The sequence below is a fragment of the Thalassophryne amazonica genome, chromosome 11 (assembly GCF_902500255.1).
Source record: "Thalassophryne amazonica chromosome 11, fThaAma1.1, whole genome shotgun sequence".
NCBI classification, from domain to species: domain Eukaryota; kingdom Metazoa; phylum Chordata; class Actinopteri; order Batrachoidiformes; family Batrachoididae; genus Thalassophryne; species Thalassophryne amazonica.
The window spans coordinates 30727689-30754294 of record NC_047113.1 but is presented as its reverse complement, the minus strand read 5'-3'; the positions used below and the strand labels follow the sequence as shown (position 1 = coordinate 30754294).

Sequence of the window (26606 nt, the reverse complement as noted above, 5' to 3'; positions counted from 1 at the left end):
CATAGATTCAACAGGGTGTTGCAAACATTCAGAGATGTCACAGTCGCCCATTCTCCTCTGATCTCTGACACGTCCACACAACTGCCACTCACTGGATATCTTTTTTTGTGGACCATTCTCTGCAAACCCTAGAGATAGTTGTACCTGAAAATCCCAGTTGATCACCAGTTTCTGAAATACTCAGGCCAGCCTGTCTGGCACCAACAACCATGCCACATTCAAAATCACTTAAATCCCCTCTCTTCGCCATTATGATCCTCAGTGTGAACTCATCTTCACCATGTCTAGATGTCTAAAAGCACTGAGTTGCTGACATGTTGGTTGATTTGCTATTTGTGTTAACAAGCACTGAACAGGTGAACCTAATAAAGTGGCCGGTGAGTGTGTGTATGGATATACAGTGCCAAAAGTCTTTACTCCAAATGTATTTGAACACTTGGTATTTCACAGTTTAATTTGTTTATGCCATTTCAAATACAAATATATATATATATATATATATATATATATATATATATATATATATATATATATATATATATATATATACGAGGTCTATTAGAAAAGTATCCGACCTTATTATTTTTTTCAAAAACCATATGGATTTGAATCACTTGTGTATGTGTATATATATATATACACACACACACTAAATGATCTTCTTTAAACTCAAATTGAAAGCAAATCTCTACAACTTGATATGGAAAAAAATGAAAATATAAAAGCCAAGATGATGGGTTGCATAAGTAATGAAATGCTTTGGTATGATACCTGTAAATAATCAGTTTTATTGCCAATTTTCTTCAGATAAGTCAGGAAATGGATACATTAACATTTCAAGTCACTGAATATGTTTTATATCAATTACGAATATGAAGAAATACAAACAGTATGGCACTCTATGGCAAAAATGTAGTAGACAGATCTCAAAAACTGAGTCACTGTGCAAGAAGGAGAAGAGTGAGGAAAGCCACCAAGACACTCAGACAACCCAGAAGAAGTTATAGGCTTATGTCACTGTGATTGGAGAAATTGTGCACGGTGCATGTTTTGCATCTTGTATCCCCAGTTATACAGCTTCATGATGAAGTCGTATAGAGGAGGATTTTCTTTAAAAAAAAATAAAAAGTTAAGCTAAAAGGCACATCTGAGATGCAAGCTGAGATTTGACATTTATTTTTGTATTTTTTTTTTTTACTTGAAATGGCAGAATACAATTAAAATGTGTCCTTTCCCGAGGTGCTGTAAGGTTTTGATTATATATGAATTAGGTTGTGTATGAAAGTGCATGTATTAGTAAATACACACACACACACACACACACACACACACACACACACACACACACACACACACACACACACACACACACACACACACACACACACACACACACACACACCCCTTCCTCCACTATTGTCCTATCACATTCAGGCTCCTTACCATCCTGCTGCATCTGGGTGTGGCTGACTGCACCACATCAAGAAAAGCTGATCTTCAATAGAGAATAAGCACCAGTGGCCCAAATCCTTGGCACATGTATAGACACACATAATAATAATTTAAACCGGTAAAAAAAAATGAAAATAAAAAGACTATAATACAAATACTACCAATTTGTTACTGAGCAAAGAATAAAATATACATTTCCACTCAGAAATCGGATGAGTACTACTCTTCACATAAACAAAAATATAACGTTATCTATTTGGGAGTTGCAGGACTTAGAGTGTGGAGCAAAGATGTAGCTAGCTTCCAGAGACCCAGCCCTGATGGTGTACAGTGCACTGTGCATGACGAAGTCCAAAGGTCACCCTCTCTGCAGTGCTCTGGGAGTGGAATGAGAGGTTGTGCTGCTGCTAAAGTGGCCATGTCAGTGTGAATATGCTGTTGCAGAGCTGCATTACCAATGCATGAGTGAAACAACTGCAATCCAGGGCTGCTTGATGTCATACATGTTGCAGTGTGGTTTGTGTGTGTGTGTGCACATTTTTGCCTGTAACTGCACTGTGACCTAATTCATTCAGCAAGATGTAAAGGCAGCATAAAACTCAAAAGGAGCAGATGAAAATGTAGCAATATTAGAACTTACCAGATAATCTGCAGTAAAACCATGTGTGTGTGTTAGTCTCTGCACACACACATACATCATGTCCCTGAAATCATGTTGCTATGGAGACAAGAGAGCTAGCTGTGCAGAATGAGAGGAAGACGGTGGGGGTTTGGGGTACTCACCACAGAGCATGTTCACACTGCACCCTTCCCCCATCATCTCACCCACATACGAACACACCCATATTTCCAGACTCAATAATGGCTGCAGGGAGGAATTCATAAAATACTACAGGAAATAGCCAGTTTGGTGTATCAGTGTATCATACTTAATAGTGCAGTACACATGCCTGTAACTGCTGAAGGCTGCTTCCCTCTGTGAATCCTTTCACTCATCCTCACCCTTTCTGATATCAGTGTTCCTGGGGCTCTCTAGTGTTCTGAAAAAGAAAAAAAAAATCACACGATTGAAAAACTACAGCTCATCGGGGCAGGCTATTGAGCAGGCATAAAATAAAATTAATAAATACCTCATGCACGGGTTGTTGTGATCAGGGAGTAAATACTGTGTGTTCTTAACCAAAATTTATTCACCATTAATTATTTAGAACATTTAGTTATCATCCCAGTAAACGTGATTTATCAGTGCATATAGATTTCATGAATAAAAACTGTCTCCACAGTTAGATCACTTTAAACTAATACCACACCTAATTCCCAGTTGTGGGCACAGTTCTGCTAACCGCTAATTAGCAAAGCTAACTTTTTTGTTAGCAGATTAGCTTTTCAGCTAATTTTGAAAACCATCAGTGAACCACTTAGCTTCCGCTAAATTTAGCTCCACTAACTTTCAGTCCAATAACTTTTTTTTTTGCTGGTATAGTGATTAAAACTTAACAGTCAAAAACATAAATTTTAGTACTTATCTGTTGCATGTTTTGCAATAGACAGTTGTGAGCTCAATCCTCCCTCAGCAGAAGAGAGCAGAGGAGAACGGCAACTGTTACCCAAAAGGGAAAAAAAAAGTCATTTACTTTCAACATGCAGAAAGACAGACAATGTGGAGGAGACAAGAAGTGCAAAACACTTTCCACTTCTGGTTTTACTCATAAACAACTAATTTCAGACAGTTGGTCGATATTAACAGTAACTGTGTCATTTTTACAGAGAGAAAATGCGCAAATGTGAGAAAATATGACATATCTTAAAGGAATGCACTAAATTCTGGAAGGTTTGCATTTTTAACAGACACATGTGCCGAAAAGCATTATGGGAAATCCAGATGTCTCTTTCGATCACCCCCCCCCCCCATGTCAAAATGCATTGAACACTGCCATCTCCTGGATGGGAGTGTGAATAGCGGCCCATGTTGGTCATGAATTGCACTGACTTCACAAACAGAATTTTCAGTTTTGCAAATGCCTTTTTTTTTTTACAAAAGGTAAAAATGACATTAACAAATTCACATTTAATTGTTAAAAACCAACACACACATTACAGTAACGTGTGTGTTGGTTTTTACAAATAAATAAATAAACCAGTGAAGGAGACTCATTTTTCTCATAATACCTTTTGACAAGTGTCTGTTAAAGCTCAAAACTTTAGAATTTAGCACATTCCTTTAAAAGATATATCATATGTGTGATATTTTCTCTCTGTAAAAATGACACAGTTACCGTTAATATTGACAAACTGTCCGGAAGTAGCTGTTTATGACTACAACCATAAGTGAAAAGTATGTTGCGCTTCAAGTCTCCTCCACGCTGTCTGTCCTTTCATGTTGAAGGTAAATGGCTTTTTTTTTTTTTCCTCTCCTCTTTTTCAGCAATAGCAGCTGGCCTGCTCCTCTTCTGAAGGAGGACGGCGCTCACAGCCATCTGACTTCATAAGACAGAAGCTCTGACTTCTTATTTGTTTTTACTCGGAAGCCTCGGCGGTGCTTAAACTAAAAACTGGCTTATCGATAGCCGACAGTACTAAAAGTTAGTGGTTAGCTGTCAATTCCACTTTTTTTTTTTGTGGTTTATCGGTTTAGCATTATAAAAGTACATTTTTCAGTTAGCAGATTTGCGGCTATCAAAGCTAACTTTTTGGTTAGCTGTGCCCACCACTGCTAATTCCACACCTGAGTGACATCCACTTGAGCTGTCAATATACGTAATACTCTCACATCTGTCTATCTGTCTGTCTGTGGTTGGAGACTGTCTTATGTGTTTTGTGTTTGTGTTTCTACACTCAACAAAAATATAAATGCAACACTTTTGGTTTTGCTCCCATTTTGTATGAGATGAACTCAAAGATCTAAAACTTTTTCCACATACACAATATCACCATTTCCATGAAATATTGTTCACAAACCAGTCTAAATCTGTGATAGTGAGCACTTCTCCTTTGCTGAGATGATCCATCCCACCTCACAGGTGTGCCATATCAAGATGCTGATTAGACACCATGATTAGTGCACAGGTGTGCCTTAGACTGTCCACAATAAAAGGCCACTCTGAAAGGTGCAGTTTTGTTTTATTGGGGGGGATACCAGTCAGTATCTGGTGTGACCACCATTTGCCTCATGCAGTGCAACACATCTCCTTCGCATAGAGTTGATCAGGTTGTCAATTGTGGCCTGTGGAATGTTGGTCCACTCCTCTTCAGTGGCTGTGCGAAGTTGCTGGATATTGGCAGGAACTGGTACACGCTGTCGTATACGCCGGTCCAGAGCATCCCAAACATGCTCAATGGGTGACATGTCCGGTGAGTATGCCGGCCATGCAAGAACTGGGACATTTTCAGCTTCCAAGAATTGTGTACAGATTCTTGCAACATGGGGCTGTGCATTATCATGCTGCAACATGAGGTGATGTTCTTGGATGTATGGCACAACAATGGACCTCAGGATCTCGTCACGGTATCTCTGTGCATTCAAAATGCCATCAAGAAAATGCACCTGTGTTCTTCATCCATAACAGATGCCTACCCATACCATAACCCCACCGCCACCATGGGCCACTCGATCCACAACATTGACATCAGAAAACCGCTCACCCACACGATGCCACACACGCTGTCTGCCATCTGCCCTGAACAGTGTGAACCGGGATTCATCCGTGAAGAGAACACCTCTCCAACGTGCCAAACGCCAGCGAATGTGAGCATTTGCCCACTCAAGTCGGTTACAACGACGAACTGGAGTCAGGTCGAGACCCCGATAAGGACGACGTGCATGCAGATGAGCTTCCCTGAGACGGTTTCTGACAGTTTCTGCAGAAATCCTTTGGTTATGCAAACCGATTGTTTCAGCAGCTGTCCGAGTGGCTGGTCTCAGACGATCTTGGAGGTGAACATGCTGGATGTGGAGGTCCTGGGCTGGTGTGGTTACACGTGGTCTGCGGTTGTGAGGCTGGTTGGATGTACTGCCAAATTCTCTGAAACGCCTTTGGAGACAGCTTATGGTAGAGAAATGAACATTCAATACACGAGCAACAGCTCTGGTTGACATTCCTGCTGTCAACATGCCAATTGCACGCTCCCTCAAATCTTGCGACATCTGTGGCATTGTGCTCTGTGATAAAACTGCACCTTTCAGAGTGGCTTTTTATGGTGGGCAGTCTAAGGCACACCTGTGCACTAATCATGGTGTCTAATCAGCATCTTGGTATGGCACACCTGTGAGGTGGGATGGATTATCTCAGCAAAGGAGAAGTGCTCACTATGACAGATTTAGACTGGTTTGTGAACAATATTTGAGGGAAATGGTGATATTGTGTATGTGGAAAAAGTTTTAGATCTTTGAGTTCATCTCATACAAAATGGGAGCAAAACCAAAAGTGTTGTGTTTATATTTTTGTTGAGTGTACTTATTTTGACCCCTGTGCAGATGGATGGTGAAGTAACACATCTGTATTGAGAAGAGGAAATTATGTGAATGCCACGTGTGATGAGCATTTATCACATCTTGATAATTGTCTTCCATTTGACCAAGTGTGATTAACTCATAAGATCCTTGGGTGTAAGTCAATACTAAATCCTCTGATATATGGGCTGTCTAGTTAGAGAAGGTTATAAATATAATACTAATTTGATAATAATTTGATCATTATTTCTTCAGTAGGTATTTTAAATATAGGACGTGTACCTTTTAAAACAAGTCATATATTTCTAGTGCTGAATATACTGTCTTTTTTGAAGGAGTGGTGGTGAGTTTTACATTACCACATCCCTATTTTGACACCTAATTATCATGAAAATATTCATTAGACAAGGATTTACTGTACAATAAAATATTTAATCAATGAAATCCACCATGATTTGTTTTCATGCTTGCCTGTACTATATGTCTAAAAACAAACAGTCAAACAAAAGGGGGAAAAATGCACATACATTTTATTTTTCAAGGAAACTTGTCAAATAGATCTTATTTTTTCCACATTTTTTTCTTTTTACCTCTGAATGAAGTTGGAGGAGGTTATGTTTGATGGTCTGTTTGTGAACAGCCTGGAGCCCACAATTTTTCATATGTTGTGATGACATTTTTACTGATGATTCATATCCCGATAGGCAAGAAGTGATTCAATTTTCAGTGTCATAGGTCAAACAGCAAAATCAGGAAAAAGCTTGGAAAATTGGAAAAATACCTATCTTTTACATTGTACAATTTTTCAAACATTTATAACTGTCAAAAAAGATCAAATTTATTTCATATTTGATAGTGTTATATAGGATGGTATCCTTTATTGACTGACAATGTTTGATCCAGATCTGATCCAGATTACAGATTTTGTGGCATTTAAATTTAACATTGAAAACCCTATTTAATATATATTTTACATTATATTTTAATCCAACATGTCCTAATCACTCTCATATTGGAAAGAGAGATGCAGACTGGTGCTCACTATCGCCTAACATATTTTGATTCAGATCTGATCCAGACTGTACATGTTGTAGGCATTCGAATTTAATATTGAAAAGCCAATTTGGTGTACATTTTGCATTATATCTCAATCAAAAGTGCCTCAATCAGTTTCATTTGTGAAACTGGCACTCTCTAGGTATAGAGTAAGTTTGATCTGCATCTGATCTGTATTACCGGATATTTGATTCTTTTTAACATTTAACATTTAAAAATTCTTGAAAGGGTAGTTGTAAAACAGCTAACTGATCATCTGCAGAGGAATGGTCTATTTGAAGAGTTTCAGTCAGGTTTTAGAATTCATCATAGTACAGAAACAGCATTAGTGAAGGTTACAAATGATCTTCTTATGGCCTCGGACAGTGGACTCATCTCTGTGCTTGTTCTGTTAGACCTCAGTGCTGCTTTTGATACTGTTGACCATAAAATTTTATTACAGAGATTAGAGCATGCCATAGGTATTAAAGGCACTGCGCTGCGGTGGTTTGAATCATATTTGTCTAATAGATTACAATTTGTTCATGTAAATGGGGAATCTTCTTCACAGACTAAAGTTAATTATGGAGTTCCACAAGGTTCTGTGCTAGGACCAATTTTATTCACTTTATACATGCTTCCCTTAGGCAGTATTATTAGACGGTATTGCTTAAATTTTCATTGTTACGCAGATGATACCCAGCTTTATCTATCCATGAAGCCAGAGGACACACACCAATTAGCTAAACTGCAGGATTGTCTTATAGACATAAAGACATGGATGACCTCTAATTTCCTGCTTTTAAACTCAGATAAAACTGAAGTTATTGTACTTGGCCCCATAAATCTTAGAAACATGGTGTCTAACCAGATCCTTACTGTGGATGGCATTACCCTGACCTCTAGTAATACTGTGAGAAATCTTGGAGTCATTTTTGATCAGGATATGTCATTCAAAGCACATATTAAACAAATATGTAGGACTGCTTTTTTGCATTTACGTAATATCTCTAAAATCAGAAAGGTCTTGTCTCAGAGTGATGCTGAAAAACTAATTCATGCATTTATTTCCTCTAGGCTGGACTATTGTAATTCATTATTATCAGGTTGTCCTAAAAGTTCCCTAAAAAGCCTTCAGTTAATTCAAAATGCTGCAGCTAGAGTACTGACGGGGACTAGAAGGAGAGAGCATATCTCACCCATATTGGCCTCTCTTCATTGGCTTCCTGTTAATTCTAGAATAGAATTTAAAATTCTTCTTCTTACTTATAAGGTTTTGAATAATCAGGTCCCATCTTATCTTAGGGACCTCGTAGTACCATATCACCCCAATAGAGCGCTTCGCTCTCAGACTGCAGGCTTACTTGTAGTTCCTAGGGTTTGTAAGAGTAGAATGGGAGGCAGAGCCTTCAGCTTTCAGGCTCCTCTCCTGTGGAACCAGCTCCCAATTCAGATCAGGGAGACAGACACGCTCTCTACTTTTAAGATTAGGCTTAAAACTTTCCTTTTTGCTAAAGCTTATAGTTAGGGCTGGATCTGGTGACCCTGAACCATCCCTTAGTTATGCTGCTATAGACGTAGACTGCTGGGGGGTTCCCATGATGCACTGTTTCTTTCTCTTTTTGCTCTGTATGCACCACTCTGCATTTAATCATTAGTGATCGATCTCTGCTCCCCTCCACAGCATGTCTTTTTCCTGGTTCTCTCCCTCAGCCCCAACCAGTCCCAGCAGAAGACTGCCCCTCCCTGAGCCTGGTTCTGCTGGAGGTTTCTTCCTGTTAAAAGGGAGTTTTTCCTTCCCACTGTAGCCAAGTGCTTGCTCACAGGGGGTCGTTTTGACCGTTGGGGTTTTACATAATTATTGTATGGCCTTGCCTTACAATATAAAGCGCCTTGGGGCAACTGTTTGTTGTGATTTGGCGCTATATAAAAAAATTGATTGATTGATTGATTGATTGATTAACAGCCCTTTTGATCTATATTTTTTGCATTATATTTTAGCTTATGAAAAGCTACATCTAACAAGACTTTGACCTTGAAAATTTTTCCAAGTTAAAAATTTGTGGAATTGGAAACTAGTGTTGGCGTAGGTTTGCGCTCTACAAACGCAGTGCTCTAGTTTAATTCTGGAATCAACTAGTGATTCCAGTTTTGTGTGGGAGACATAAATATATTGTGGTTTGTCTTTCGGCTGCTCACATTCTTGCTCAGGGTCACCACAGCATTTCCAGTACAGACACACATTGGGATTTGGCACATGTTACGCCAGATGCCCCTTCTTGACACAACTCCAGTTTTACCTGGAGAAACACACAGCCTCTGGTCTTCCAAAGAGGTTTCCTATCCAAGTGCTACTCAGGACGTCCTCTGCTTAACATCAGAGACCAGACAGGATCAGGTGTACACAATACAGTGTGGCTGCATGCAAGCCCCAAATATATGAACAGTAAATAATTCTCCCTTGCTGTATGGAAATAGGACATAGTTTCTGATTTATTTTTATTTTTTTTTAATTGTGACATTACAAATGAGTGCATGTTCATAATCTTTTGACTATTTTGTCAGTGAAAATGAACTGGGGGGAAGACGCCTCATCAGGTTAATATAGCAGAACATTAGCGACTGATGAAACTAATTTATTATTTTCAGTGCTACAGTAAAATATCCAATATTTGCTTTGCTTTGCATGTGTCACCGCAACTACCACACTACAGAACAACCTTGGGTCTCATCTGACTGTATACCCAGATAGACAGCGAGCTCATCTGCACCTCTAGCCATCTACAAGGAGGGCCAAGAAAAAAAAATAATAAATCCCGCAGCACTTATGAACAATTCCTAAAATTTCATCTTTAACATTAACTTTTCCTCTCTTTCAGGCATTAAAGAAGAGATCCAGGGAATTTGTTTGATGCATGTTACAAGTGGTTTGAACCACTAGGCCGCTTACCACAGAACAAAGAGGGAAACTGGTGGAAACCTACCTTGAGATGAAATTAATCGTTAGAACAAGATGGGCATATTATAATCATTTCAATGTAAGGGATGCCCCTGGCAGATCAACTGCTTGGAGAATTGTGAAAAAGTTCAGAACTGAGAGAACTGTCCAAAATGTTAATAAAGGCAGATCTGGTCAGCCTAAGTCATAGTGCCCACATTGAGCATGTCTTGTAAGTGGTTGTAATTCGAAATGAGAAAGAAAAATACCTTTAAAAAAAAAAAAAAAAATCTCCCAAGCCTCTGCTCGGATAGTATGTGACAGATTTGTCTTGGCCTACCAATAATGATCCCAGATCTAAATGAAAGTGATGCGTTTTTTTAGCCCATCCGGTATATACTACATCTATGTGATCTGGTTGGAACTTTTCATACACTCACTGTGGGCATGAATTTCCCGATAATTTGGGGCTTTTAATGATGCCTTTGACCTGTTTGTTTGCCAGGGTAGAATGATTATACAACATACATCAATACTGACTTTAAAAAAATAAGAATTGGGTGCACAACGTTGAATTTATGTTGGATCTTGTCTAATCCACACACACAGGGTAGTTTGGAGTTGACTGTCTTTCTCAAGAACACTGTGTCACACAGTACAAGAGTAATCTGGAGTAAAACCATCAGGTTTTGGTTCATCAGCTGCGCTCTACACTCATAAAAAATTAACTGAACTGTTATTACCTTTAAAGAATCCTTTCTTGTTGGATTTACTCCACAAGTACATTTTTTTCTAAGTGTCATTGAATGAGCTGTGTTACTTCATAGAAATAATGTTTGTTTGGCAGGTTATCTCAAGGCTTTTCATTGAGTAAACACAAAATTATTGAGGAAAATGCATCAGTTTATCCATTTAATAACAACTGTCCATATTTTGAGTTACTTAACACACTTGTGTGGAACCACTTAGCATGAGCAAACTTTTGATTGGCAGTGTTTTTAAAAATAATTTATTGTATGTGAGCTGTGGTCGTCTACTGGTAAAATCAGTCTCCAGACATTATATATTTTAAGAAGTCTAAATCTACAGCCTAAGAACTGACCAGCATAATAAAAACTGAATATATAACGGTCCATATTGATGCACTTCTGACAAGATCTGCTTTACTTTTTCCTGCATCAAGACTCAATCTGTAGTGACTGCTGCCCTGCATATTTTTTCATTCATCCCAGCTGCACTCACATCTGAATTGGATCAGGTGTGCACAGCTAGTTGAGCACTCGGAAACACCACCTCTAAAACAAGTGAGCAGGGAGAAAGTGGAAGGCATTTAAAAAGCACTGGTCTCTGAGGATGAAGCATGAAAACTGCTGCAAAAGAGAGCCATGGTGAGATCCTCATGTCCCTCAAGAGATTTAAATAGTCCATTGCCCAGTAGTGCAGCAAATAACTGAAATAATACTTCACATGGTGATACAAGCACCAAATCCAGCACAAATTCTCCTTAGACATTGCTCTTTTGAAAAAAACGATGGACCACTTGAATTTTCAATAGGCGGCCATGTAGGGGTCAGTTGAAGAATTACACAGGGGTTAAAATATAAAAATGCTACAGTCATATTGAAAACTATACCACATTATTTGTCTGATCATAAAGATTCCAAAAATGTATAGATTGGACTATTTATGACTGAATGTTATGGAGTTACGGGGTAAAAACCTTAAGAATGGTGACAAAGGTCAATTTCAGTTTGTACAGGGGTCAAAAGTTAAAGTTGCCCCAGTTTTAGTAAAAAATGGTGCAAATTGTTGATTGAGCTACTTGAATTAATAAATGGAATAGTTTTGACTGTGCTGAATGCTTGGTCTCTAAAGTAAAGGTCAACTAATGTTGATGTCCATTGAATTCTATGACATGTGACATATGTTACCCCGTAACGTGATAACTAAGCATGATACATGGTGCAAACTATTCCTTTTTGACACCCTATTAAAATCAACCAATAATTTGTATCACCTTTGAACAAAATTGGAGCAACTCTAACTTTTGACCCCTGTACAAACTGAAACTGAACTTTGTCACCATTCTTGTTATTTTTACCACATAACTCTATAGAATTCATTCATAGATAGTCCAAACTATACCTTTTTGGAATCTTTACTATCAGACAAATAATGTGGTATAATTTTCAATATGACTGGAGCATTTTTATATTTTGACCCCTATGTAAATCTTCAATTGACCCCTACGTGGACGCCTATTGAAAATTCAAGTGGTCCGTCAGTTTTTTCAAAAGAGTAATATGTAAGGTGTACTTTTGCCAGATTTGGTGCTTGTATCACCATCTGAAGGATTCCTCTGTAAATATTCTGTTATCTGCTGCACTACAGGCAAGATGTCTGTATCACTTAAGGTGCCTAAACAAGACTTACAATCTAGCCTCAGTGTACCATCTTCAACACAACAATGTATGATAGCCATCCCATGATGGCAGCTATACAGCCAGGTGAGGGGTCATGAAGGATTACACTGGCTCAAAATTTAAAAATGCTCCAGTCATATTGATATGTATACCACATCATTTGTTTGATCATAGGATTCCAAAAAGGTATAGTCTGAACTATCTATGAATGATTTCGAGCTATGTGATTAGAAAATAAATAAATAAATAAAAAATTAAGAAAATGGTAAGAAAGGTCAGTTTCAGTTTGTACATGTGTCAAAAGCTAAATTGAATCCAATTTTGGTAAAAAAAAAAAAAAAGTGATGCAATTTAGAAGGCGCTGCAGTGGGAGGTGAAGTCTGCACAGAGGACCATTGGATGCAGCTTTCCGCCCATTGGGGACTTCTACATCTCCAGATGTAGAGACAGAGCCACCTGCATCCCCCGAGACTCCACCCACCCTGCGCATGGTCTGTTTACACCCCTTCCCTCTGGAAGGAGGCTGCACAGCATCCGGGAAAAAACGTCCAGACTGAAAAACAGCTTCTACCCCAGGAGTGGGCAGTGAGAGCCGAGACACTGCAGGTTTTCCTTGCAACCAGTCACCTCGGCAGGTGGGTTGCTGATGAGCTTCTCCTCTGAACATAAACACCTGATCATCAGTGAACTCACCTGCTGAGGTGATTGGTAGTAAGGGAAACCTGCAGTGTCTCGGCCCTTCATGGCACATGATTGCCCACCCCTGTTCTACCCGAATGCTGTCAGACTGTTGAACAGTTCAACATCCACCACTGAACTGTGAACATTTGCACTAACATGCACATTGTCACTTTCTTAATACTCTAACGCTGCTGCTGCTGCCGACCTTGTGCCTTGTATATACAAGTATATTCTATGGCCACAGGGGTGCACATTTTGTACATTGCAAAAGTTTACAAAGGTTAGGTTAAATTGTCTTAGTTAACTATACCAAGACCTGGAGAAACTGCATTTTGTTCTGCCTGTAAGGGTCAAGTGACAATAAAGTGAGTCTGAGTCTGATTATTGGTTGAGATAATGTGGTTAGTTCACACCACCGGCCATGCTTAGCTGGCATGTAACAACATGATCACTATCCTTGGCTAGAAACCTGCTTGCATGGCATCTGTTTTATATTTTATATGAAATAATGTTCAATACATTTGTCCTTGTTCAATAAATGTCTAAATAAATAAACATGTAGCATATGTCATAGAATCTAATGGACAATGACCTTGTTTGACCATTACTTTGGGGAGCCAGGATTCAAGACAAAACTATTCCACATATTAATTCTGTAAGTGGTACCTATGAGGTCCAACCTGACTCTGGGCTCATGGACTAAAATAGATGTTGCTATTTCTAGTAACTTTGGAAATGCCAGAAAAATTTTAACCGAGCAAAAGTCTGGTCGCATCATATTGATTATAAGTAAGGAATAATTGTCAAAATTGAATGAGAAATTACTTTCTTAGAATAGCTCTAGGGGGCAAACATGCGTTTTGCTCACATGTGTAAATGTGTGGAATCGTGCTTCACTGGAATTATAATGAAGCTGCATTTATGTGTTTAAAAAATCCACAGAGTTTAACCATGGCATTTACACATTGCACTAAGGAATGCAAAATTGCTTTCACTCATTTAAATCAAGAAAAATTACAAACTAAATTATGCTGTAGTGTGAATGAAAGGCAACAATTTTTGAAACATGAAACTTTAACAAGTTTTTAACTCATTATGGAATGGTACTTTCTTATTGTCATAATATCACAAATAACTTTTTTGGAGGGTGGTGGAAAAAGTGGTTAGTGTGCTTGCTTTCAGTGGTTCAAACCCCACCCTTGCCACATTTCTCTATGTAATGTGGAATCACGCAGGACATCTGGCATAAACTTGTGCCAATTCAACATGCAGATCCACCTCTGATTCCTTGTGGTGACCCGAGTGCAAACAAGGGAGCAGCTGAAGGGACTTTATTATTTAAGGGTTTTTTTATTTTTGAACGGCACTGTTTAAATGATTGAATTAATGAATTAAAAAAATCTCCTAATTTCATAGTGATACTTTTCCCAGCAACTTTCTCTGAACGGCTGTGTAGTCAGTGGTTTATCTTTTTCTTTTTTTAAGGGAGCATGGGTGGGGATGGGGGCACTTAAAGGCCATCAGTGCCATAAAATAGAGTTTTTGTTAGGATGCATCCTCTCAGGGTCTGGTTCATTTTTGGATATATATTTAATATGTGCCATTAAGACACCTGGTGACTCATATTTGCTTGATAAAATGGTTCAAAGTATGTCCCCTTTAATACATAATGTGCAAAAGGCCACTTACTGAAGCAACTTCTCCTGTTTAAGCCTGATTGACTAATGAACTGTGGTGATTGTAGAATATAGAGTGGACTGGGGAAATATCACTAAAAATGAGACTTTCTAAGAGGTAAAGTTTGAAAAAAAAAATACAGCTCTGAAATAAATTGTGCTATAACAAAGCCAAACGTTGAATAATATTTTATATTATTGGGATTATTGTATAAAGATTTAATAATATTTCACATACTGCTTCATAATTGAAGACACAAATGTAGAGCGCTGTCCGTGGTACTGATGCAAATGAGTCGTCTGTAAAATCAAATCATGTGCTCTAAATGTTCGTCAGTGACAAATACCTTTCGACACCCTGATAACGTTTCTTTACTGACGGCACATCACCTGTTTGTCCACGTGGTGTCAGTGTTGATCCATCAGAGACAGCACTGATGTCTGATAGAACCAGCCTCCTCCTGATGACTGAGAAGATGCACATTTTTTCTTCAGGCTTTGTTCTGAACAGATCAGAACAGAAGAGACGATTTTGCAAGTGTATATTCCTCATTTTAATCTATTTTTTTTTCATATCACCACATTGCATGGTGTCAGGAAACCCTCAGTGCTCTCACTGGACAAAAACATGACTTGTTTTTCTGGCTGGAGCTACATTTGGATATATGTCGGGATTTTTCTGTTGGATGTTTTTTGGGACGCAGCGTGTGCACAGCTCTCCTACACGGTCTCAGAGGAGGTAAACCCAGGGACTCCTATTGGAAACATCGCTAAAGATTTAAACCTGAATTTGCAGGATTTACAGCCCCGCATGTTTCAGATCGTCACTGGATCAAAGAGAAAATTCTTTGAGGTAAACCTAAAGACTGGCGTTCTTTATGTCGACGACAGAATAGACAGGGAGGAGCTTTGCACGGAGGAAGTTAAATGCTCTCTCACCGTCGAAGCTCTTATTAACAATCCGTTAAAACTTTATCGTTTTGATGTGGATATTTTAGATGTAAATGATAACTCTCCTTTGTTTACAAACACGATACAAAATTTGCATATTGCAGAGAGTTCTTTGCCAGGGGTAAAATTTGCTCTGTCCGATGCAAGTGATGCCGATGCGGGGAAAAATGGCGTGAGCACTTACAAACTGAGTCCAAATGAATATTTCTCTCTGGCGGTGCACAAAGGAGCGGGGAGCGTGTCTGCTGAGTTAGTGCTGCAGAAAGCGTTAGACAGGGAGAAGCAGCCTGTCATCGTGATGACAATAACCGCAGTAGATGGCGGTAATCCTCCAAAATCAGGTACATCACAACTCGTTATAAATGTTTTAGACATTAACGACAATATCCCGCTATTCAGTGAGTCATTATATAAAACCACAATTCTGGAAAACACCCCTTTGGGGAGATCCGTGATGGCTGTGAACGCCACAGACGCAGATGAGGGCGTGAATGGTGAGATCATCTATTCACTGAGGAGCACTGATCAAGACCGCGTGCTTGATGTGTTTGAAATTGAAAGTGAGACTGGTGTGATTAAGGTAAAAGGAAATATAGACTATGAGGAACGAAAAGCGTTTGAGATACGCGTGGTGGCTACAGATAGAGGCCAACCTCCGATGTCTGCTCATTGCAAAGTGCTGGTGGAAGTGGTCGACCTTAATGATAACGCGCCGGAGATTAGCGTGACGTCATTAGGTGACACAGTGAATGAAGACGCCGTTAAAGGCACCGTGGTTGCGCTCGTTTCAGTGCGCGATAAAGACGGTGGAAAAAACGGTGATGTGAACATTAAAGTAGAAGATAATGTTCCCTTTAAAATGGAAACAACGTATACAAATTATTACTCGTTGTTAGTTGATGACTTCTTGGACAGAGAAAGCATTTCTAATTATGACGTTACGATAATAGCAACTGATGAAGGAACCCCATCGCTCTCCAGCACGAGTGCTATTTCTATAAAAGTGTCTGATGTCAATGATAATGCGCCTCGGTTCTCAGAGCCATTATTTAATATATACGTGAGTGAGAACAGTCCGGTAGGATCAGTAATTAAAACGGTGGCTGCCGTGGATGCTGACTTTGGCCAGAACAGCCACGTGACGTACTCCGTTTTAAAAAGTAATAATGTACTCCCGCTCTCCACAATGATAAACGTCAACTCAGATACTGGAGAAATAATCACTTTGCAGTCTTTTAACTTTGAGGAGTTAAAAACGTTCCACTTTAAAGTTCAGGCCACAGACTCTGGTGTTCCTCCACTCAGCAGCAACGTGACTGTGAACGTTTTTATCCTGGATGAGAACGATAATAATCCCTCCATTCTTGCTCCCTATTCCGAGCACGGCTCTGGGAACAGTGAGAACATTCCCTATTCTGCAGAAGCTGGATACTTTGTGGCAAAGATCAGGGCTGTAGATGCAGATTCTGGATACAACGCACTGCTTTCTTATCATCTCTCTGAGCCCAAAGGAAACAATCTGTTCCGGATTGGAACCAGCAGTGGAGAAATCAGGACTAAGAGGAGAATGAGTGACAATGACCTGAAAAGTCACCCATTGGTGGTGCTGGTTTGTGATCATGGAGAACCCTCTCTGTCAGCTACTGTGCCTATCGATGTAGTGGTGGTTGAAAGGACAGCAGACATCCAGACTCAGTTCAGACATGTGCCCATAAAGGAGGACAGCTTCTCTGTTTTAAACCTCTATCTGCTGATCGCCATTGTGTCAGTGTCAGTGATCTTTCTGCTGAGCCTCATCACTTTAATAGCTGTCAAATGCCACAGGACAGATGGCAGTTTCAGCAGGTACAGCGCCCCAATGATCACCACCCACCCTGATGGGAGCTGGTCTTACTCGAAATCTACTCAGCAGTATGATGTGTGTTTCAGCTCAGACACACTGAAGAGCGATGTTGTGGTTTTCCCCACACCGTTTCCACCTGTAGATGCAGAACTGATTAGTATAAATGGAGATGATTTTACCAGAACTCAGACTTTACCCAACAAAGACAAGGTAAGAAAGTATTGGCATTTATATTTAGTTTGTCATTGTGTTTATTTTTTTGAATTATTATATATCCCCTTCTGAGACTGAAAGTAATATCCACTCAAATGTTTGTGTAGTTAAGTAAGTTACTGACATATGGTAGAATAATTGACCTTTTGTTTGAACATAGAGTGATCTTTTGCAAGTAATGACTATTTAATAAGTGTATAAGACAGTGTTGAATAATAATAATAATAATAATAATAATAATAATAATAATAATAATAATAATAATAATCTATACCATAAACACATAACCTTATGTGTGTGGCTCTGTATGTGTCCATGTTCACAGTGGAGGTGGCATTCTCACTGTGGTGACTTATTCTATGGAAGCTGCCATCTCACTTGATGAAAAAAAAATGCAGAACACATCTCTTTGATGATCCATTTGACGAGGTTGAATTAACCACACAGAAAGCCATATTGTATAAAATGGTCACAAAGGACCCATTCTGTCTTGCTACTGTTGCCATCCTGCTAAATAATGGTAACTAATTTGAAAAGCTGACATTCTTTTCGAGGCAAGTGATCGGTTAAGTCCATCATGAATTAATGCTTTAAAGTGCTTATACATTAAAGACTTGGTCAGGTGTTCAGCCAGAGTTTTAAAACAAATTTTAAATTTATAAATAAAAAACAAATATGTAAAATAAATTATTCTTTGCGTTTGTTATGGGATGCTAACCCAGCTTTTTAGAGGTGCATACTGCCACCTATTGTATTGGAGTATGTGGAATCATGGCATGCATAATATAATACAATAAAATGAAAAATAAAATAATCAAAACTTCCAATAAATATGTTACACTATTATAGGAAAAATAAGACATTTGATAGTTTTAGTACAACCATATAGCATTTTTAAAACACTGGGTAAGGTCACTCTGTGAATAACCATAGCCTTGATGCCCTTATTTCGATGTATTTTTATTTATTTATTTATTTTTATGAAAAACACTTAAAATTTGGTAATTACTCTTTACCGGCAAAGGCCAGTGCGTCTGGTAATAACACTTGCTGTCTGTCTCTGTAGCGCTGTCCTTGGTGCTGAAGGAGAGCTTTTGCGTCTGTCTTCAGTGCTTGACACAACTTGAGAGAGAGAGAGAGAGAGAGAGAGAGAGAGAGAGAGAGAGAGAGAGAGAGAGAGAGAGAGAGAGAGAGAGAGATACTGTTACCTCGTAGCAAGAAGGTCATGGGTTCGATTTCCACCCGTGGTTTGCATGTTCTCCCCGTGTTTGTGTGGATTTCTTCCGGTTGCTCCCGTTTCCTCACACATTTGAAGACATGCAGGTTAGGTGGATTGGAAACTTTCTAATTATCCAGGTCTCCCTTGCAAAAGAGACAATTAACCTGGTTAAATAAAGTTAAAAATACAACTGCAGTATCCGGTGCACTTATTTGTTAAACTTGTAGTATTATATTTTCTTGTGCACTCTATGACCCTGAGTATTAATCCAAACGTGCCGATGTTCATACTTAAATGTCTCTGATGGATCACGATGTAAAAAAAAAAAAAAAAAAAAAAAAAAACTGGAAGCACAAAGAGAGTGCTTTCTCTAAAATTGTATATAATAATCATTATATTATTATCTAAACAAAAATAAATTTAAGAAATATTACAATTTGAAAACAAATGCACCCGAACTTGATGACAGCTGCAACTGCTTAATGCTAACTTTTAACACTGAAAATGCCATAGACATGCTAACTCGTTAGCATCGGGATCCGAATCGTGATCCGGATCACCACTAAAATTTAATCACTTGTTCCTCTTGTCATTTCCAACCACTCCACAAAATTGCATCAAAATCCGTTCAAAACTTTTTGAGTTATCCTGCTGACAAACAGACAGACAAACAAACAAACACGACTGAAAACATAACCTCCTTGGCGGAGGTAAAAAACAAACAAACAAACAAAAAAAAACAAACAACAAAAAAACACGGGTTACATCTTACCTTGCTTTTTAACATTTCTTATGGACATCACTTTATTATTTGAATGCTTTTTATCTATTGAATTTGTGCAAATTGCCATTACCGTCATTAATTTTATTTTATGGTTGCAGTCCGTATGATGATATCTGTAATTATTTCAAACGTCCACACAGGGACACTGCAGACCGTCACATTTTAAGTCTTTTCTCTTTGGTTGTGGGCTCCTCCCAGGTTCAGGAGGGTGTTGCTCGTTGAGGCTTTTGTTCCAAAGAGACACGAGACAAGACTGAGCGATCACCATTGTCCTTTTTCAGTTAGAAATGCTGACATAATCGCTTGGGTTGTTTCCTTCTACAGATTTTGTTTTATGTGGTAACTGTCAAAATCCATATCGGTGCGTTTCTCTTTTGTTTGGAATTATGCATTTGTCGGGCAGACCGAGCGCTTTGTGGATTTATGTGTCGGTCGTGCTGCTGGATTGGTGCTGGGAAGCGGTGCTTGGACAGCTGTCGTATTCCATCTCAGAGGAGGTAAACCTTGGAGCTCATGTTGGGAATATCGCTAAAGATCTCAACCTGGATGTGCGGGATTTGGAGTCTCGGATGTTTGAGATTGTTACTGGGACAAAGAGGAAATACTTCGAGGTGAATCTAAAGACGGGTGTGCTGTACGTTAATGAGAGAATAGACCGAGAGGAACTCTGCGGCAGCGGACTAAAATGCTCACTGCTCGTAGAAGCTGTTATTAAAAACCCTTTAACATTCTACCGTATTGAAATGATCATTTTGGATGTAAACGATAATTCTCCATCTTTCGTTAGCTCATCGCAGATCATTAATATTACCGAGAGCACCGGAGCTGGAGCGAGATTTCCACTGCAACGAGCGCAAGACGCAGATGCAGGTAAAAATTCTATAAATGCCTACAAGCTGAGTCCAAACGCGCATTTCTCTCTGACGACACAAAAGGAAGAGAGGATCACTCCCGAACTGATTCTTCAAAAGAATCTAGACAGAGAAAAACAGTCCGTGATTCGACTCACACTGACAGCAGTAGATGGAGGAACTCCTCCTAAATCAGGCAGCGTGAATATTGTAGTGAATGTTCTGGACGTGAATGATAATCCTCCTGTATTAAGTAAAACGCTGTACAAAGCAAGTATGTCTGAGAATTCAGAAATTGGCACATCAATAATTACAATTAATGCAACTGATTTAGATGAAGGCCCAAATGGACAAATATTTTATTCCTTTAATGACGTAGAGCAGGTGATAACTGATCTGTTTGATATAGATGCAAAAACTGGAAAGATAACTAACAAGAAAACTATTGACTTTGAAGAAAATAATGTTTTTGAGATTCAAGTTCGAGCCAGTGATGGGGCTTATTCTCCACTAACTTCACATGCTAAATTACTGATTGAAGTTTTAGATGTTAATGATAATCCTCCTGAAATTTCTGTTACATCGCATATAAACACAGTCAAAGAGGATGCTGCCATTGGTTCAGTAATTGCTCTTGTTTCAGTGCTGGATAAAGATGGAGGTAAAAATGGCGTGGTGCACAGCAAAATTAAAAACAATGTTCCTTTTAAACTGCAATCAAATTATAAGAATTACTATGCACTGGTGGTGGATGGGCCTCTTGACAGAGAAACTATATCTGAATATGAAATCAGCATCACTGCGACTGATGAGGGCAGCCCACCTCTTTCTAGCACCAGGATTATTACTGTGGAGGTATCTGATGTAAATGATAACAAACCTGTGTTCCCAGATGAGTTAGTCAATATATATGTGAAGGAGAACAGTGAAATTGGAGTCAATATTAAAACTGTGTCAGCAAGTGATGCTGATGTTGGCAAAAATAGTCATGTGACCTATTCGATTTTACAAAATAGTAATCTTGCATTAATGGTGGCTGCAATGATAAACATCAACTCAGATACTGGAGAAATAATGAGTTTACAGTCTTTTAACTATGAGGAGTTAAAAACTTTCCAGTTTAAAGTTCAGGCCACAGACTCTGGTGTTCCTCCACTCAGCAGCAACGTGACTGTGAACGTTTTTATCCTGGATGAGAACGATAATAATCCCTCCATTCTTCCTCCCTATTCTGAGCACAGCTCAGTGAACAGTGAGAACATTCCCTATTCTGCTGAATTGGGATACTTTGTGGCAAAGATCAGGGCTGTCGATGCAGATTCTGGATATAACGCACTGCTTTCTTATCACCTCTCTGAGCCCAAAGGAAACAATCTGTTCCGGATCGGAACCAGCAGTGGAGAAATCAGGACTAAGAGGAGAATGAGTGACAATGACCTGAAAAGTCACCCGCTGGTGGTGCTGGTTTGTGATCATGGAGAACCCTCTCTGTCAGCTACTGTGTCTGTTGATGTAGTGGTGGTTGAAAGGACAGCAGACATCCAGACTCAGTTCAGACATGTGCCAATAAAGGAGGACAGCTTCTCTGTTTTAAACCTCTATCTGCTGATCGCCATTGTATCGGTGTCAGTGATCTTTCTGCTGAGCCTCATCAGTTTAATAGCTGTCAAATGCCACAGGACAGATGGCAGTTTCAGCAGGTACAGTGCTCCAATGATCACCACCCACCCTGATGGGAGCTGGTCTTATTCTAAATCTACTCAGCAGTATGACGTGTGTTTCAGCTCAGACACACTGAAGAGCGATGTTGTGGTTTTCCCCACACCGTTTCCACCTGTAGATGCAGAACTGATCAGCATAAATGGAAGTGACACTTTTACACAGACTCAGACTTTACCCAGCAAAGACAAGGTAAGAAAAATGTGTGGAAATTATTGAAATATATTTGTCTTAGTCACTTCATCTTCGTTTCCTGAAGTTTCTTTTGTTTATTTTGAACTGTTTGGCATTCAAAATGGGTTCTACATTTTATAACCCAAGGCAAAACTTTTATTTATTTAAATGTTTATTTTTCTTTTCTTTTTTTTCTTTTTTTTTTGTAAAGTGTGCTCACTTATGTGTGATGTCTTTATAGAGGCTAATTTATAATTTCACATGTGATGATAGATTTATACTTGAAATAACATGATGAATTTTGTTGAAGGAGGTTTGGTATCTGGTTTCTTTTATTTCCTCAGTTAAAGGTAGAAGTGAAAGTTCTTTCTCTGAATTATATTCATTGTCTTGCAAATGTAAATTTATGCCTAATTCATAATACTACTGAAGAAAAACCTCACACATTGTATGTGTCTTGTTGCATCCAGTTATTGGCAGCACAGTGGTTTGTTGTCTCACAGCAAGAATGCCCTGGTTACACTTTCCACCTGGTCTTTCTTTGTGTCATTTGTATGTTCTCCCTGTGTCTGTGGGTGTTACCAATGGGCACTGTCAAAAACATGCATATATAGGGTCTACTCCTCTCTCTGCCCTTGACCAAGGCAGAGCCTGTGCATCTGGTGTTGGTCCCCAGTTGCTAGACTGTGGCTGCACAGTGCTCCTGGTGACTGGAATGTGTCTAATTGTATTTAGGATAGGTTAAATGTACAATTTCATTGCATTGATTCATTTTTGTACAATGACAAGGTCCTTCTTCTTCTCTTGATCCAGTTCTTCCTGAAAGCAAATGAAGGGTTTGATACATTTACATGTGTGTGTTTCTTGATTGTCTATAAGTTTTGCTTGGTAACCCCGCTGACATGTTCAGGTCAAGCTGTTTACACAGATACTTCTTTGTGTGTGTGGGTGCGGGGGGTGGCGACTCCACTTGATTATAATGTTTATCTCATTAAAGGTGGGCTCACGTATTTGTTTTAGCAATAGCTTGATAGATTATTAAAGTCACAGTGCCAACATAATGCATTTAATTATTTTTATAATTATTATTTGTGGTATAATTTTTCATTCAATGGGAAAATATATATCCCAGTTTATGTTAAGAGTATATTTCCTAAATTAAAAATCTGCAATTCTTACAAAAAAAAATCATAATTTCTTCTGAAAAAAAAAAAAAATCCTTTATCTATTTAAACTCTATGTCGGGCTGTTGCTTCCATTTGCTGCTGAAGTCACAGTGACATCAAAATGGATTTTATTCTTTCTTAGATTATTAACGGTTTGGTCAATTTTCAATTTCATTCAGTGTCAGTGAAAGTGTTTCTCATTTTATAAGTGAATAGTGTATTTGCTTAAAGTGAATCCTGAGAATTGTGCAAAAATTGATTAAAAAAACACGTTTTCTTGTTTAAATACCGTTTGAGACTTTTCAGTGGAAAAGTGTCTCATTCAAACTTCATGTAGGTCTTTATTTTTAAGAACAGCACTGATTACGTACTGGAAATGATCTGTTTAGCTGTTTTTTTTTTTTTTTTTTTACTTTGGAAGTATCAAATCAAATCAATTTTATTTATATAGCGCCAAATCACAACAAACAGTTGCCCCAAGGCGCTTTATATTGTAAGGCAAAAGCCATACAATAACTACAGAAAAAGTATGCAAATAAATGTATCAGAAATTATTTTGAATGTAAAACTTTACAACCTGGTCACAGAGGTTTGATGTAGTTCTAGGATTTGGCCACTTGGGGACATTGTAGACCATGGCATTTGAATGTTTGCTGGATAGTCTGGTGGTTCTCCTCCCAGATTTAGATGATGACGAGACGGGCTTTGTTACAAAGAGAGATCGGACGACAAAGAGCAGTTTTCTCTCCTGACTGAGAAAAAAAAAAAAAAAAAAAAAGAAACCATGATTTTAAACATCTGATTTCTTGAGATTAATTTCTTCATATTAGTGGCGATCCTGTATGAATGGAATAGAGGAAATGTCGGGCAGACCGAGCGCTTTGTGGATTTATATCTCGTTCGTGCTGCTGGATTTCTGCTGGGAAGGTGTTTTTGGACAGCTGTCTTATTCCGTCGCAGAGGAGGTAAACCTTGGAACTCCTGTTGGAAATATCGCGAAAGATCTCAACCTTAATGTTCCAGATTTGGAATCTCGGATGTTTCAGATTGTTACTGGGACAAAGAGGAAATATTTCGAGGTGAATGTAAAGACGGGTGTGCTCTATGTAAATGAGAGAATAGACCGAGAGGAACTCTGCGGCAACGGACTAAAATGCTCACTGGATGTCGAAGCTGTTATAAAAAACCCCTTAAAACTCTACCGTATTGAAATGATCATTTTAGATGTAAACGACAATTCTCCATCCTTTGTCAGCGCCGAACAGACCATAAATATCACAGAGATCACAACAGCAGGATCGAAATTTCCGCTGCATCGAGCACACGACGCAGATGTCGGTAAAAATTCTATAAATGCCTACAAGCTGAGTCCAAATGAGCATTTCTCTCTGATTACACACAAGGAAGAGAGGATCACTCCCGAACTGATTCTTCAAAAAGGTTTAGATAGAGAAAAACAGTCGGTGATTCGACTCACACTGACAGCAATAGATGGAGGAACTCCTCCTAAATCAGGCAACATGAATATTATAGTGAATGTGTTGGACATCAATGATAATCCTCCTGTTTTCAGTAAAACTCTGTATAAAGCAAGTGTGTATGAGAATGCAAAAATTGGCACATCAATAATTACCATTAATGCTACTGATTTAGATGAAGGCCCAAATGGACAAATATTTTATTCCTTTAATGACGTAGAGCGGGTGATAACTGATCTGTTTGATATAGATGCAAAAACTGGAAAGATAACTAACAAGAAAACTATTGACTTTGAAGAAAATAAGGCTTTTGAGATTCAAGTTCGAGCCAGTGATGGGGCTTATTCTCCACTAACTTCACATGCTAAATTACTGATTGAAGTTTTAGATGTTAATGATAATCCTCCTGAAATTTCTGTTACATCGCATATAAACACAGTCACAGAGGATGCTGCCATTGGTACAGTAATTGCTCTTGTATCAGTGCTCGATAAAGATGGAGGTAAAAATGGTGTGGTGCACAGCAAAATTGAAAACAATGTCCCTTTTAAACTGGAATCAAATTATAAGAATTACTATGCACTGGTGGTGAACGGGCCTCTTGACAGAGAAACTATATCTGAATATGAAATCAGCATCACTGCAACTGATGAGGGCAGTCCACCTCTTTCCAGCACCAGGATTATTAATGTGGATGTATCTGATGTAAATGATAACAAACCTGTGTTCCCAGACGGGTTAGTCAATATATATGTGAAAGAGAACAGTGAAATTGGAGTCAATATTAAAACTGTGTCAGCAAGTGATGCTGATGTTGGCAAAAATAGTCACATGACCTATTCGATTTTACAAAGTAATCATGCATTGATGGCGGCTGCAATGATAAACATCGACTCAGATACTGGAGAAATAACCAGTTTACAGTCTTTTAACTATGAGGAGTTAAAAATGTTCCAGTTTAAAGTTCAGGCCACAGACTCTGGTGTTCCTCCACTCAGCAGCAACATGACTGTGAACGTTTTTATCCTGGATGAGAATGATAATAATCCCTCCATTCTTGCTCCCTATTCCGAGCACAGCTCTGTGAACAGTGAGAACATTCCATATTCTGCTGAAGTGGGATACTTTGTGGCAAAGATCAGGGCTGTAGACGCAGATTCTGGATACAACGCACTGCTTTCTTATCACCTCTCTGAGCCCAAAGGAAACAGCCTGTTCAGGATCGGAACCAGCAGTGGAGAAATCAGGACTAAGAGGAGAATGAGTGACAATGACCTGAAAAGTCACCCGTTGGTGGTGATGGTTTGTGATCATGGAGAACCCTCTTTGTCCGCTACTGTGTCTATTGATGTAGTGGTGGTTGAAAGGACAGCAGACATCCAGACTCAGTTCAGACATGTGCCGATAAATGAGGACAGCTTCTCTGTTTTAAACCTCTATCTGCTGATCGCCATTGTGTCAGTGTCAGTGATCTTTCTGCTGAGCCTCATCAGTTTAATAGCTGTCAAATGCCACAGGACAGATGGCAGTTTCAGCAGGTACAGTGCCCCAAT

General features: G+C 38.9%; 3 protein-coding genes across 12 annotated transcripts in view; all 3 read left to right on the top strand.

Moving 5' to 3' along the window:
- LOC117519820 (protocadherin gamma-A11-like) overlaps window positions 1–26606 on the top strand; it is a 911360-nt gene that overhangs the window by 194077 nt on the left and 690677 nt on the right. For 2 of the 10 annotated variants that reach the window (XR_004563443.1, XM_034181095.1), the window contains exon 1: window positions 24295–25015. The exons of the other annotated variants lie outside the window; for them this stretch is intronic. Coding sequence is in view for 1 of the 2 variants with exons in the window: in XM_034181095.1 (XP_034036986.1) it covers window positions 24418–25015 (598 nt within the window). In the remaining variant the exon portion in view is untranslated. Of the gene's footprint in view, window positions 1–24294; window positions 25016–26606 lie in introns of those variants that run through there. 10 annotated transcript variants of the gene reach the window in all.
- LOC117520490 (protocadherin alpha-4-like) lies at window positions 15060–19887 on the top strand. The gene is made up of 2 exons (XM_034181829.1): window positions 15060–17659; window positions 19864–19887. The coding sequence occupies exons 1-2, from the start codon at window positions 15284–15286 to the stop codon at window positions 19885–19887; spliced, it is 2400 nt and encodes a 799-aa protein (XP_034037720.1). The 5' UTR covers window positions 15060–15283.
- On the top strand, window positions 19995–22454 carry LOC117520489 (protocadherin alpha-4-like). The gene has a single exon (XM_034181828.1). The coding sequence runs from the start codon at window positions 20052–20054 to the stop codon at window positions 22452–22454; it is 2403 nt and encodes an 800-aa protein (XP_034037719.1). The 5' UTR covers window positions 19995–20051.

Bases quoted from the DNA above. Each gene is read 5' to 3' on its own strand.
- LOC117520490 (XM_034181829.1), top strand. From the start codon at position 15,284: ATGACTTGTTTTTCTGGCTGGAGCTACATTTGGATATATGTCGGGATT. The intron at 17,660-19,863 runs GTAAGAAAGTAT...GGCTCCTCCCAG, and splicing joins CTTTACCCAACAAAGACAAG to GTTCAGGAGGGTGTTGCTCG.
- LOC117520489 (XM_034181828.1), top strand. From the start codon at position 20,052: ATGCATTTGTCGGGCAGACCGAGCGCTTTGTGGATTTATGTGTCGGTC.